The sequence below is a fragment of the Solanum tuberosum genome, unplaced genomic scaffold (assembly GCF_000226075.1).
Source record: "Solanum tuberosum cultivar DM 1-3 516 R44 unplaced genomic scaffold, SolTub_3.0 scf00148, whole genome shotgun sequence".
NCBI classification, from domain to species: domain Eukaryota; kingdom Viridiplantae; phylum Streptophyta; class Magnoliopsida; order Solanales; family Solanaceae; genus Solanum; species Solanum tuberosum.
The window spans coordinates 928666-942711 of NW_006239071.1; the positions used below are offsets into that span (position 1 = coordinate 928666).

At 36.0% G+C, this 14046-nt stretch overlaps 1 protein-coding gene and 1 pseudogene across 2 annotated transcripts; one reads left to right on the plus strand and one right to left on the minus strand.

The window, feature by feature from the left end:
* The first annotated feature begins 3981 nt into the window (after window positions 1-3981).
* On the plus strand, window positions 3982-9949 carry LOC102581768 (importin-5-like). Of its 2 annotated transcripts, XM_006352337.2 has the most exons (20): window positions 3982-5276; window positions 5422-5625; window positions 5747-5851; window positions 5943-6008; window positions 6093-6257; window positions 6364-6438; window positions 6521-6654; window positions 7203-7338; window positions 7431-7500; window positions 7595-7725; window positions 7801-7857; window positions 7923-8105; window positions 8205-8297; window positions 8467-8552; window positions 8646-8712; window positions 8802-8868; window positions 8949-9085; window positions 9228-9319; window positions 9418-9484; window positions 9590-9949. In XM_006352337.2, exons 1-20 carry the CDS (start codon window positions 4053-4055, stop codon window positions 9755-9757), a joined length of 3327 nt encoding a protein of 1108 aa, XP_006352399.1. In that variant the 5' UTR covers window positions 3982-4052; the 3' UTR covers window positions 9758-9949. The 2 variants fall into 2 exon arrangements, with proteins under 2 accessions (XP_006352399.1, XP_006352398.1); XM_006352336.2 differs by having other exon boundaries at window positions 5943-6257.
* Window positions 9950-10226: 277 nt separating this feature from the next.
* Window positions 10227-13229, minus strand: LOC102582311 (60S ribosomal export protein NMD3 pseudogene; annotated as a pseudogene).
* Between the last annotated feature and the right edge of the window lie 817 nt (window positions 13230-14046).

Here is a 14046-nt window from a genome sequence, read left to right on the forward strand (position 1 = left end):
GATCCGAGGGATATTAATATTGAAGAAGATGGCATGAGGGTGTGAAATGGAATGTCCACATGTGTGATTTTTCTGAAGAGTCGTGATCAGAACGGTTGTGATTTTTCTAAATGGTTATGACCTTTTTGATAAGGCACGATAAACACCCGTTCATACTACTCTTTGTTGTTATAAATAGAGGGTCTCCTCTCGTTTTTTAACAACGAATTTCCTAAACTTCTTATTATGCACAAACAAATTCTAGTGTACTTTACTGTCGTTGAGTGGTTCGCTGAAACTGTGGATTTTGGTACCAATATACACAGATCGTTCTTTTCAGGGAGGATATATTCTATTAATCTCGAGTACTTGAGGAGATTAATTTCCTTAAGGCACACTGTGTATTCTGTGGGTTCAATTTTCTTCTTTTCAATATTTGTTTCTGTTTTGTTTTAAATTATATTTTCTTAATGATTTTAACTTTCTGAAATATACTTTAAATTTTATTATCTCTCACAAAATTTTGCAAAGTTATATCTTAGTAAATCGGATTAAACAACAGTGGCAACTTAATTCCTTTCAAACTCTAAAATCTCCTTAATAAACCAAGACTTTCTATAGATTGTGATTTTATATGGATAATGGATGCAAAAGGCTAGAGTATATAATTGTATATAATTTTAAGAGAACATTTAATTTACCCAAAACATTTTTTTTTTTGTAACATTTTGATTTCAGCTTTCCACGTGACATTTTTAAGACCACAAGATTAAAGGGCAATTTTATACATTTGACATAACTTTAATTTAAGAACACAAGATTCAAAAGTAATCTACTTTATTTTCTTAAACTCCGTGTCAAGTCAAACTAGATCATTCTTTGTGAAACAAAGTGAGTATTAGACAGTAAATAAAATAAAGGAATTCCCCTTTTTCTGCAAGTGAAGTGAGCTCTGTCTAGTGTATTTTTTCTTCTTTGACAGGACAGGAATATGGAAGGTGACTGTTACCCTTGCAGATTTAATCAATCGGTTTGTCATGAATGTGCATTGACACCTCTCTTTTCTAGTCACGAGAATATGAAGGACCTAACAGAGCTCCTTGAGTGGTTTGGTGGTAAGAAGTATCTAGAGGAGCTAAAAGCCAAATTATCCAGTCTTCCTCTTTGTAAGGAAGAAATGGATCGAAGTTAAGCCCCGAACAACAGGTTGTTATCAAGACAATTTTTTAATTATTTTCTTATCGTCATTTCTATAGTTATATATTTTAACTATTTATATTATTTGCAGCATGACTTGTTACCAACTTAAGCCGTGTTATGGTTGTTGGGTTGGTGAGGACAGCCCAAGCTGCATTTCTTTCCCATTTGGGAAGCTGTTCAATGCACAAAACTTAGAACAGTTAGAGATTCTCCTGTTGTCTCGTGAAGGAGATTATTATGTCCTTCGTGAGGACTTTGGGCCTAACGTCCAACAAAAAAATATTATAAATAAATTATAGGAACTATGGGAAAAGGAGTTTGTGATAACTCCCGTTTGAAAGGAGGTTTCTGTAGATAAAGGATAGGGAAAGTATGTTTGTCAAGATAAAGGGAAGGGAAAGGCAAAAGAAGTAAATGAGAAGGTTGGTGAAAAAAAAGTGATAAATGAGAAGGGAAACAGTTTTGGATAAAATACTCTCATATTTCCATTTTGGATTCGCAAGAAAGGGATGTAGGAAGTGTTGAAGTGTGTGACCATCTCATCTAAAAGTTTAAGCTGTACACTTTAATTATTTGATTATATTCTCAACACGCCCCCTCACGTGTGGGCCTGAGTCAGGACCTCTGTCTGCTCTGATACCATGTTGAAGTGTGTGAACATCTCATCTAAAAGCTTAAGCTGTTAGAGAAATCACAATTTTATTATTTGATTATATTCTCAACAGGAAGAATCATGGCTCAACTACAGCTGCCAATGTAGCTTCTACTTCTACTGCCCAAATTGATCCTACAATTGCAGCTGCTGATGCTGCTTCTACTTCTACTGCACAAGTTGATCCTACATTTGCAGTTGTTGATGCTAGAGATAAGAGGACTTTGCTCTACATGAGGAGGGTAACATCTCTTAGAGCCTATTTGAATTGTTTTCCATTTTATTTACTCAAACAAGTGCTTTAAAACTGTTTTTATTTCAATTAGACTGATGTTGATAAGCTCTGGGTCATATATGCAACGCTTAAGTCAGCCAAAACATCCGTTGATTCAGCAATAGCAAAAACTGAGACCAGTCTTCAGACCTTGACATGACAATTGCTAAGACCAAACATTTTCGTGAGCACCTCAGGAAACAGCTTGCAGTGTTGAAGCAGGACAAACATAATTTCTGGTGGATTATTAGTTTCTTACTTTCTTGTATAGACTACTAATTTGATACCCTAATATTTTGAGGGTATCATACTGCATTGTTGATCAGTTCATTGTTGCAAGTACCTTATCTCAATTGAATGTGGTTCTAACTTTGTTAATAGCAATTGTGCGGTTCATTGTTGATTGATTCTTTCTTGCAAGTGTCTTCTTGTGGATTTCTAACTTCAATGAGAAATTGCATAATTCTAACTTCAATGAGACCTTATTGTTCTTTTAGTTACCTGTACATTTCTACTCCAGGATCATTTGGCACTGAGTTTGTGTCCTTCATTGCTAGCTTGTTTGTACTAATTGAACATTACCTTTTGGTCTATAAAGTTTGAATGACCATATTTTGGATCACATAAAACAGCTAAATCATATGAATAAAACAAGCATTTAGAGGAAGTGAAGCTCCATGACAAACACAAACACTAGTTCAGAAGGGAACAAATCCCCCAAGTGAAGTTTAAGGAGGGTAGAATGTACGCGGACCCTTACCACAATTGTCTCCGAAAGACTCTCGGCTCAGGTTCAACAAATTTGTTCTACTATTACTTTATGAAGCTACTAACTTGCCCAACATCATCAAGGCAAGCTGCCTTTTTGGAAACCACATCGACGTCTAAAACCACATACTCGATAAGTAGCCTTTTTGGCTTATGTGGCATCCAAACATCTCTCACGCGCTTTAACTACGTCGTAAGTAAAAAATGTATAATATTACAAGAAAAATGAGTTTGGGGATAATAAGATGTGCCTCTGAGATTTAGGTCATAGTTTAGGGGGACTTGTGCTTTATCCCCTAAAAGAAAATATAATCCACAACAAAACAAAAACAAATATTGAAAGAAAAAAATATTGAGCCCACTAAATGCACGATGTGCCTTAAGGAAATTAATATTCTCAGTACTCAAGGTTAATGGAATATATTCTCCCAGGATAGAATGATCTTACTCACCGGCAACGACAGTAAAGTGCACTAGAATTTGTTTGTGCAGAATTATTACTGCAATCCACACTTCATTCGGACAATGTAATTTTAATTTATTACAATAGTTAGAGAGAGAAGTATTGAAAACACCCTTAAATTTGAAGCGAATTATTACTATATCTCTGAACTATTAACAGCCTTAAAAACACTCATTTATTTAACTAATTGAACTTAAATACACTCTCAATCTTGTAAAATGAGTAAAATACACCCCTAAATTCTCGTTAGAGACGTTTTCAACACTTCTCTCGATTTTTTTTAAAAGTGTCATGCTCCTACAGAGTTTGAGACCACTTGTTACGTCATGTGGCAGATCGGAGAGTGTCGGGGTGTATCTAAGACTGTCAACAATTCGGGAACGAAACTAATAATTTGCGTCAAATTTAAGTGTTTCCAGTATATCAAATTTTAAAAAAAAATTGACAAAATTTCTCATTGATCAATTTGTGCTAGATATCAACCCAATTTTCGATTGACTGAGCAGAAATGAAATGAGCTAATAAATAGATGAGACAATAATCAATCCGAACTTCAATAGATTAGACGAATTACGATTTCATGAGCTAATTTTGACGGCAACAAGAAAAACTAACTTTCTTCTGTTAATTCAAATTCCATTTAAACCCGCCAGAACCCACACTTTCTCTGTAACAAGAAAAACTAACTTTCTTCTTTCTCTACAAGCTCTGTTTCAATGGCAAACTCTGCTTCAATGGCGATCAACCCCGAATCAGCAAAAGCTCTCTTCGGACCCGAATCGTACCCGCTCATCAAACTACTAAGCCAGCTCAACAGCGATGACGATGATCTTCGTAAACCAGCAAAAGCTCTCATCGATTACACCAAAAAGAACTACCCAAATTCTTTGATTGAGAAACTTTTCGAAACAATTCAACGTAGCCAGCCATCATCGCGTACGGGTATTTTCTGTTACAAGCTTTTAAGCGATATTCTACTACCCCTTTGGCCCAAACTTTCATCAACTACGCAAAATGATTTGATGGTTAAGTTGTATTACAAAGTTTGTCGTGAAAGCGATTATGAAACACTAAATGCTTGTTGTTCTTGTGTATCGAGTATAGCGGGTTTGCTTTTCCCTAAATATGAATGGAATGATTTGTTTGTCTTGATGATTGAGAATTTGGGTTCGGATTCGAACAGAAATTTGGGTGTTTTGCTTTTATGGGATGAATTGATACCGAAATGTCCTGAGATTTTTGTACCGTTTGTTGATTGTTTGATTGAGGGGTTTACAGATCTTATGCCTACTATAACGGAAGAACATCGATCTGGGGTTCTTGCAGCTAGGGCTTCTGTGAAATTGATTTTGTATTTGTCAAACCCCGCCAGTTATTGCAAGTTTTATGGTCTTTTAGGGCATGTTCTAATGACTTTGATAATGGCATGTTCCGATGAGGAGGTTCTTGTGTGTAGTGTTCTTGAGGATTTGATTGTTTTAGCTGGTGTAGAGACCGCGTTTTTTGAAGGTAATATTGGTGTTGTGTTTGAGTCTATGGTGAAGTTAGCTGAGTGTTTGAATTTAGGGGAAAAGTCAAGGCAACTTGCTATAGAGTTTGTTGTTACTGTAGCTGAGAATAGGGAGATTGGGTGTGGGATGATAGAGATTGTACCAAAAGAAGAAGTAACTAAGTTGCTTAATGTGTTGATTAAGATGTTGGTGCATATTGAAGATGACCCTCGTTGGAGAAATGCAATTAGTGATGATAAAAATGAAGGGGAGTTGAGTATGTGCAGTTATGGTATGGAGAGTCTAGAGAGGTTAGCAATTGCATTAGGGGGAGATGCAATTCTGCCTAATTGCCCTGCGTGCTTGTTCAAGTTCTTGGATGAAGAAGATTGGAGAATTCGTCATGCTGCCGTTACTGCTATTGGACTGATATCAGAAGGATGCTCAAAGGTAGGACTCACTCGGAATCAACCTCTCTACCTTACTCCTAAGGTAGGGGTAAGGTCTACGTACATAGTACATCTTAAGTTCTAGGATTACTTTTGGCAACTGAAATATGTTTTTTGAGTTTGATTTCTGGTTTGGAAATTCCCAGGCATTGTTAGTGGAGATGGTGAAATTTGGACAGTCTATTGTGAATCTAATGTATGATAGCCACCCTCGAGTACGTTGGGCCACAATTCGTACAATTGGTCAGCTATCAACCTATCTGAGCCCGCGTTTTCAAGAGGAATATCTTTGGCAGCTCCTTCCAGCTTTCATAGAAGTATTGGATGATTTTCATAATCCCAGGTTGCAGGTACTGTTTATGACATTTGACCTTTGCAGTAGTTAGCTTTTGAGCATCTGAACTCTTGACATATCAAAACTTGTCCACTGCAAGCACATATAGTTGACGACTGATATTCTCTCGTGTATAGACACGTGCAGCTTCAGTGATATGGTTGTTCAGTCACAATTGCCGTGCAGATGACTTGAAACCTTACCTGCACAAAATAGTGAGTAAATTAGTCGGGTTTCTACAGGTAATGTCGCCTTTACCAATCTACAACACACTCATTCGTCCACGTGTATAAGAGTAAATGACATAAGCTTTTAACTTGCTGCATATTCTAGAGAGGAATGACAATGAGGAAAGAAGCAGCTCTTGAAACTTTAGCCTCTTTAGCTATTTCATTGCAGGTACTTCGCTTTCAGCGGTTCAAAAAGAACTTCTTTTGTTTAAATCTCTGGTGTTCTAAACTTCATTTTCCTGGGATACTGCAGGAAGACTCTGCTTACATATATGATTCTATAATGCCTTATCTGAAAGTTATCTTGGAAACTGCTACTAAAGATACAAGTCGCACGCTACTTGCCAAATCCATGGAATGCATTACCAGGGTTACAATGGCTTTTGGAAATCAAGCAATCCATGGTTATGTTGAAAAGGTGAATACAATTTATATCTTTTCATTAGCACTTAGCAGGCATTATATAATGTGACACTATCAACATATCTGAAAATGCATTTACCTTATGTGATGTTCCATTTTAGGTCACTGCAGTACTCATTTCACTGCAAGAAACTCAAACAGAGATAGAAGATCCAATGAGGAAATTTTCATTACTGGTGTGTTGATACAACTTAGAATGTTGTGCAACTTCCATTTTCTTTTCAGTTTTTGGCTAATTTACACTTGATTCTATGACAGGCATACGGTAGACTATGTAAATGCTTGGGGGAAGATTTCCTTCCTTATCTAAGTCTTGCCATGCCCATTGTGCTAAAATCTGCTCAGCTAAGTGTTTCCAATAGTTCAGATACAGATGATTCTGATGATGAAAGGTTGGATCTTCCTATAACTTGTACGAAATTTAATTTACATGGATGGGTGTAGGTATTAGTACTATGTAAAGATGTAGATGGTTGTGAGTTTTCGTATTTTTGAATTTCATTTCACCATGTATTACATGCTATACCATATGAAACTACTATGTTGAATCAGAATGTAAAGAAAGTGAATCCGTTAAGTGACTTCTGCATATCTGCCTGTTTATTTAGAGACAACATCTTGTAGTCAAAGGAAAACATCTGATCTTTCCAGGCACTTGAGGTTTCACAGATGTTTTATGAGGTTATTAGTCACTGCACTTAAATAGCACTGTTTGATGAGATAAATTTCCATTACTAAAATGCAGTCTATTGGAAACAGCCTCTCTACCTTCAAAGGTAGGGGTAAGGTTTGTGCACACACTACCCTCCTTAGATCCCACAAGTGGGATTACACCGGGAATTGTAACCTGAAGTTGGTTGCAGGAAAAAAGTGAAATAAGCAACTTATTGGAAAAAAAATTATTGAGGATGTCTTCAGCTGACATAAGTATCTTCTGTAGCATGATTAAAGTCACCGCTGGGAATAAAAAGATCCGGATAAGAAGTGCACTTCTGGAAGAGAAGGCCTTGGCCTGTCATATGCTATGCTGCTTTGCAGCAGAGTTAAAGGGACAGCTGCATTTATGGGTTAATGAGGTCTGTCTAGAAAATTACAGGTCATAGCTAATCTCTTTTACAAGGCTTACAAAGGAGCATGCAGATTTTTACCTAACTTATCGTTTATGCAGGTTGTTAGTGCTTTAGTTCCGAATCTTACCTTCGAATTCAGCGAAGAAGTAAGAATGACTGCCATTTCTGGTAAATTTTCTACAAGAGTCTTCTTCTAATCATTTGTTTCCGTATTATAAACCAAATCTGATTGTTTTCTGAATTGCATTTATTCCTTTTGTAGCAATGCCGTTACTGTTAAATTCAGCTTCTTGTGCTATGAAGAAAGGGCTTCCTGTAACAGGTTGTGGCAAGGCCCCAGTTCAAAAGCTATCTAACACTATCATCCCATCTTTGCTTGACGCGTTAAAGAAGGTAAATAACCTAGTATTGCAGCAAAAGTTTAATCAATATTGATACGATCCTAAGGAGGTTCTGCTTTCCCTTTAGGAGTCAAAGGTACAAGTTCAAGCAAGACTATTGGAGGCATTCAACGAAAGCATTCAGGTCATTAACTCTTTTGTCTTCTGTATAGCTTATTTGTCTGTGCACTAACAAGTACTTACTCACAGATTCCGGGTTCACATCTAAGTAAACATCAGGCTGAAAAATTTGTTGAAGGAATTTCAAAGGTTCTCTTAACTTGCTCATACTGCAAAACAGAAAGAGAGAAAAGAGCTAAAGAACACACAGATTCAAGGGAGCAGAAACTACTTAAGGAGGAAGCTCAACAACACTTAACTATATGTAGAAACGTTAGTGTTTTATCTCAACGGAGCCCTCTAATATATATATTACTTAACAGGATCTTAGACTTACCTTCGTCGGTTTCTTCTTTTTTTTCCTGAATTCAGATTGGCATTTGCCTCGAAACTATGGTGAAAATACTTAAGGCATCATTCTTGCCCCTTTTAGACAAGTTTTTGCCTTATGTATCACTTATGTGGGTAAGTGTCTCTTTCTTTATGATGTACTATACATATAATTCAATTCATGACACCTCCTGAAGCATCAAAAGTGACTAAATTGAATTAAACTGCTAATTCTACAGGGAATTTTTATGGTTTCTTTGGCCTTACACATTTCCTTTTCACTTTTATACGCACTTCTGTACAGAGTAATGATAGAACAGCAGAAGAAAGAAGAATTGTAGTGCACCTTTTCCGTGAAGTTGCTGAGCAGTGCCGCGAAGAAGCATTCAGGCAAGTCTTATGCGATTTTCAATGTCTTGTTAATCATGGTAAGCTCAATTGGCTTAGATGAACATCATTTTTTATTATTATTTTAAAAATCAGGTACTATGAGGAGTGGATACCTCTCCTGCTTAAAGTTTACTATCACAAGGATCCAGATGTTCCACAGGTTCTATTTTCCCCTTCTTTTACAATTTGTTTCCCTACTAAATCTCTCGTATATCCTTCAAACCTGACGTGTTCCTTATTTTTTTTCAGATCGTAGCAATTGCAATTGGTATTTGTGCTGAATTCGGAGCAGATTTCCTTAAACCTCATACTGAAGGTAGCTTTGTGCATTATAATATGCTTAAGGTAGCTAGTGTCTCCACTAGCAGCACTGACTTGGCTTTTTAATGTTTGCAGGAATATTCGGTTGTTTGAAAACTGCATTGGAGCATCCTAATGCAAAATACCAGGATAACATCATGGCTTATGAGGCTGCTGTTTATACCTGTGGGAAGTTAAGCCAGTTTCTCTCAGATGATTTCTACACCTATGAGGTGCTCTCTTACTACTGCTTCCTAAAACTTCATACACTAGAACCCATAACAAACACTCGTCACAAATCTACGACTTCTCTTGACTGTAGTTGGATAAACTTGTCATTTATCAACTGACATATTATAAACATTCTTGTCTCAGTTCATCCAGCTCTGGATTAGCCACTTACCAATAAGGTGTAATCTGGATGAGGCTAAAATCAGTCATGAACTACTTTGCTCAATGATAGAGATGTAAGTATTCCCCGTAGCCTATAACATTTAAGTAATCAATGATTCTCAAAACTTCAACATATCGTATGCACTGCTTGCACTGTGCCTTGATCTTTCAGGTTTGAGCAGAAAGTTATTGGCCCTCAAGGATTTCATATACCGAAGATCATAGCAATTTTCGCTGAGGTAATTTTCCCTTTCTATACCCTTAATCTTGATTTGCAGTTCCATATATGCACTAAGATTCCCTTCATTTCATAATTTTTTGTCTTTATTTCATTTTTCCTATAGGTTTTATGGGCAGGGAACAACTTGGCCACAGAAGAAACTAAAGGGAGAATTATCAATCTATTGAAGAAATTTCAAAGGGAACTGCAGCCTCCTGTCTTGTCCAAAACATTTGAAACATTACCTTTACCACATCAAAACTTGTTGCGCACTGTCTTGTCCACCTTATAAACTGTTTGTGCAGTAGATAGATACGTGTACAGAACGGAAATAGCTAGCAGGAAAAATGGCAGACTCATACTTGTAGAGTGAGAAAGATTACTGTAATAAAGAGTGTGAATGTACACAAAGGATGAAGTAGTATCTGATTGTAAAGGAGATTTTTGTGTATGAAAGGAAGTTACTATCCAGATTTTATGAAAATAAGATCTAAACATAGATAGAATGTTACCTGTTAAATCTCTCCCCCGATATCATTTAGTGCGGAGGTTGTGTCCTTCATTGCTAGCTTGTTAGCTTGTTTGTACTCCGTCGAAGTGTGCTAATTGAACATTACTTTTTGGTCTATAAAATCTGAATAACCATAATTTGATCACATAATACAGCTAAATCATATGAAGCAAACTCGAAATAAAACAAGCATTTAGAGGAAGTGAAGCTCCATGACAAATACAAACACTAGTTCAGAAGGGAAGGAATATATGGCGTAAGATAAAAATAGACATCAAAAGATCATTATATTGAAATAACTAGAATTTGTTCTATTAATACAACAACAACATACCCAGAACGCAGACCTTACCACTACCTCATGGAGGTAGAGAGGTTGTTTCCGAACCCTAGGCTCAGGTGCAACAAATTCATTCTACTAATACTAGACACAAAATTTATGAAGCTACTAACTTGCACAACATCAAGTTCCGGTTCCAATTCAGGAGTCTTCAGTTCACTCCCTTATGCCATCTTCTTCAACATCAATATCGTTCAGATCAATATCAGCAAGTAACTCCTCCAAAGGAATAGAAGGAACATCTTCTCCATCAGCAACAGAAGTAGTTTCTGATCGTTGATATTCTTTATCACGATACAATGATATGTTGAACCTCATATCAGGATTCTCCTCTAAATCTCTCAAGAAATGTTCATACTCCGAGTTCATTTTTTGTTCTTGATCTCTTCCCTTTCCAGAGTTATCGATTTCCATATTGAGTGACTTAAGCTTCCAAGACCGAGGCTTCCCACGTTTCTTTTGGTGTTTCTCTTCATAGCTTTTCTTAATCAATATCACCTCTGGAAGGACAAGACCTTTGTATTTTTCAAGCTCAAAATCATTACTATTGGCTCGATATAAATCATAACCGAGGGCATAGTCTCCAGCATCTAGAAGATGGCCTAGATGTGTTCTTACGGAGAATATTGTGTCATTTTTCCCGAAATCAGAAACACGAGCAACTTGGATGTCAGCTAAAACATACTTCGAGCCTCCAATATTAACTTCTTCAGAAACCACATCAACGTCTAAAACCACATACTCGACAAGCTGTCTACTAGATAGTAAAGGCTTAAATGATGCCCTCCAGTACTGATCAGCATCTAGGAAACAATGCCTCAGAGTAAACGGATCTAATAGAGAGATACTGTTGCTTACTTTCGTGCAGATCACTAGAGGACCGATATTCCCTAAACTAGCTGCCACCTTTGGAGGGAGACATATCAGATCCTCACGACAAACTGGGCTGATTTCTACAGAGAATGTGTACTTATAATTGACGATATTGCTCTTATGATCATGAGACGCGAGTTGCTTGGCGTTTCGGGTCCTAACAAGTACCACCCTACAGACAAAATCCACAAACTTCAAAGCATGACTTCTATGACCAAAGAAGAAATCAATTCCCTGATCCAACTGTTGAATCTTTATAGCACGATTAGCAGCATCGTGCTTAATAATCAGCTGCTCCAAATAGAAGAACGTTCTTCGGTGAGACACGTGCTGTCTAAGTTGCACCGCAGCCACCCATTGATCAGGATTAACTTGCACCTTCGAACACGAATCACACATTTGATCTTGGACAACATACTCAACGATGTACGACTGTTCAAGAACAGCTCCATTTAGTACCTCTTTTTGGACTTTAAGCCTAATTTTGATCCTTTTCGAATGAGGCTCAGTCCAAATAAACTCGGCATTCACCAACTTAACTTTATTCAAATTCTTCAACTTCTTGATACAAAAAGTGAGTAACTCCTTCGATTCGAGCTGTGCTTTGATCCAACTCCTTGGAGGCTGCAAATAGCCATCACATTCAGGGCAGTGAACAATCACTACATGTTTCTGTAAGTCTTCTGTTATATCAACTTCGGATCGCAAGCATTTAGCACACATATTTGCAGCATTTGGCTGCATCGAGATTCCGCATTTGCAGCATAACACATTTCCTATGGTTTGTTGTACTGTAAACATTCCCAATACTTCTGCCATACCTACCGCGAAAAAGAACAAGATTTGCATAAATAATAACTCAACAAATGAAACATAGCTTTCCATAGCAGATTATTAGAAGCAATAAGCTACATAGACTTTCATTTGTGTTCCGAAAACTGTAGTGTCTGGTCCAGCTTGCGCAGAACTCGACTAATATACGCACTAATATTACACGGTACCTTCTACCTCCAAGCAGTACACTGAATTACTCTGTCGACCAAGACTTGGGGAAATGGACATAGATATCCATTTTGAATTATTTAAAATCGGTCTATTTCCGACATCATATTCACAGTTAGCCTATTCATCCTAGTTAGCGATTCCAAGTCCGTATCAAGGTCACGATCATATCGTCACTAGCATCAAGATAATTTCTATAACATATTAATTCTCATTTCCAATTACCCTTTTGTTTGTGTTAAACATGAAACAAAATGAAACTGAAGAATTTCTTCAAAATAGCAACTAATCCCTCTGTTCTAATTAACAACTTTTTTACCATCATTTACCCTCTCTATTTTCAATTTACGCATCTTATTTTCCTTCTTAGTCTGTTTAAAAAAGAGCATCACTTACATATATTAACTCTTTAATGTATTTATTTTTTAAAAACTCACATATCATAACTACGCTCACAAAAACTCAATTATTATTATTTTTAGACAACCATCTTCGAGGCACCTCGACTAATTCAATGAGATACCGACAATAGGTACCAGGTAACTCTGTCCACTAAAGATAGGCCAAAACTCAAAAATCTCCCTTATTTTCTTAAATTTCGTATAAAATTAAACACAGAAACATAAATTTCGTATCAAATCAAATTATGACACATAAAATAAACAGAGGAGAGTAATACAAATGTCATTTCAATGCAAGTAAAAACTTACTTTTAACAAAAAAAAAGTTAAGAGATTGATATCCAATTAACAGTAATAATCAAATAAAAATTGATTAACCACCAAGAACATCTCATAATCCTTTTAACAAATCTAAGATTTTAAAATTGAAACAGAAACAAAGACACCCTTTTCTTCCAAGAATCAAATGAATAATTAAGAAATTGAACATCACAAATAAATTACTATAAGATTAATATTACCTGATGTTTGGAGTTTTGGTTGATCAAGAATTGGAGTTTTGTTGATTAAGGAAAGAGGAGAAAATTTATTTAATTTAAAAAAAATATATATATGAGAATTATTTATTTTGTTGAATTTGTTGTTTATTTTGGACCTTATATAAGTTTTATAATATTAAATAAATAAATGAACCTAACCGACTTTAGGAAAAGACCGTGGACGTCACGGCTTACTATTATATCCTTTTGTTGTGTTGGGGTGATTTACAATAATAGCCTTGCACGTGGATGGTATTGAACTTTTGACTCGTTTTGCCTTCGTGGTTAAATTTTTAAGTTTGATAATTTTTTACTTTTAATCTTGAAAATGTATGTATCTATGAGGTAAGTGGGAATTAAAAGTTCCACAACAACAACTTATTCAATGAAATCCCGTAAATTAGGTCTGGGAGGATAAATTATACGTAGATCTTACCACTACCTCGTGAAGGTAGAAAAATTGTTTCTGAAAAGTTTAAGATCATCTATTTTCGAGATCATTGCATCTAAATTTCCAATGAGTTGTCAATGGCTTGGGCCGTACGTAATTTGCTTGGTCTGCATTTGGTTGCATCTCAAGTTATATGACTTGAAACACGAGATCGGGATGATAAGTATTTTTTCATTTTTAATCAAAAGTTTGTGTCAACTTCAAAAATTTATTTAGTTGCAAATAATAGAATCACAATTTAAGATTTTGTCAGTTATCACAAATGTCAAGTGACAGACTAATATTTTATCAGTAAGATTGAATAATTTATGACTTATGAAATGCCATGTAAATTGCTACGGTGTATAGCTAAAACAATAACCGGAAGTTTCATAAGGAGACTGGAACAAGCTATCATGAGACAAAAGATTTTCTTTTTAAAGAAATTCTGTTTGGAACTCTTATCTGTTCAAGATTCACTATTG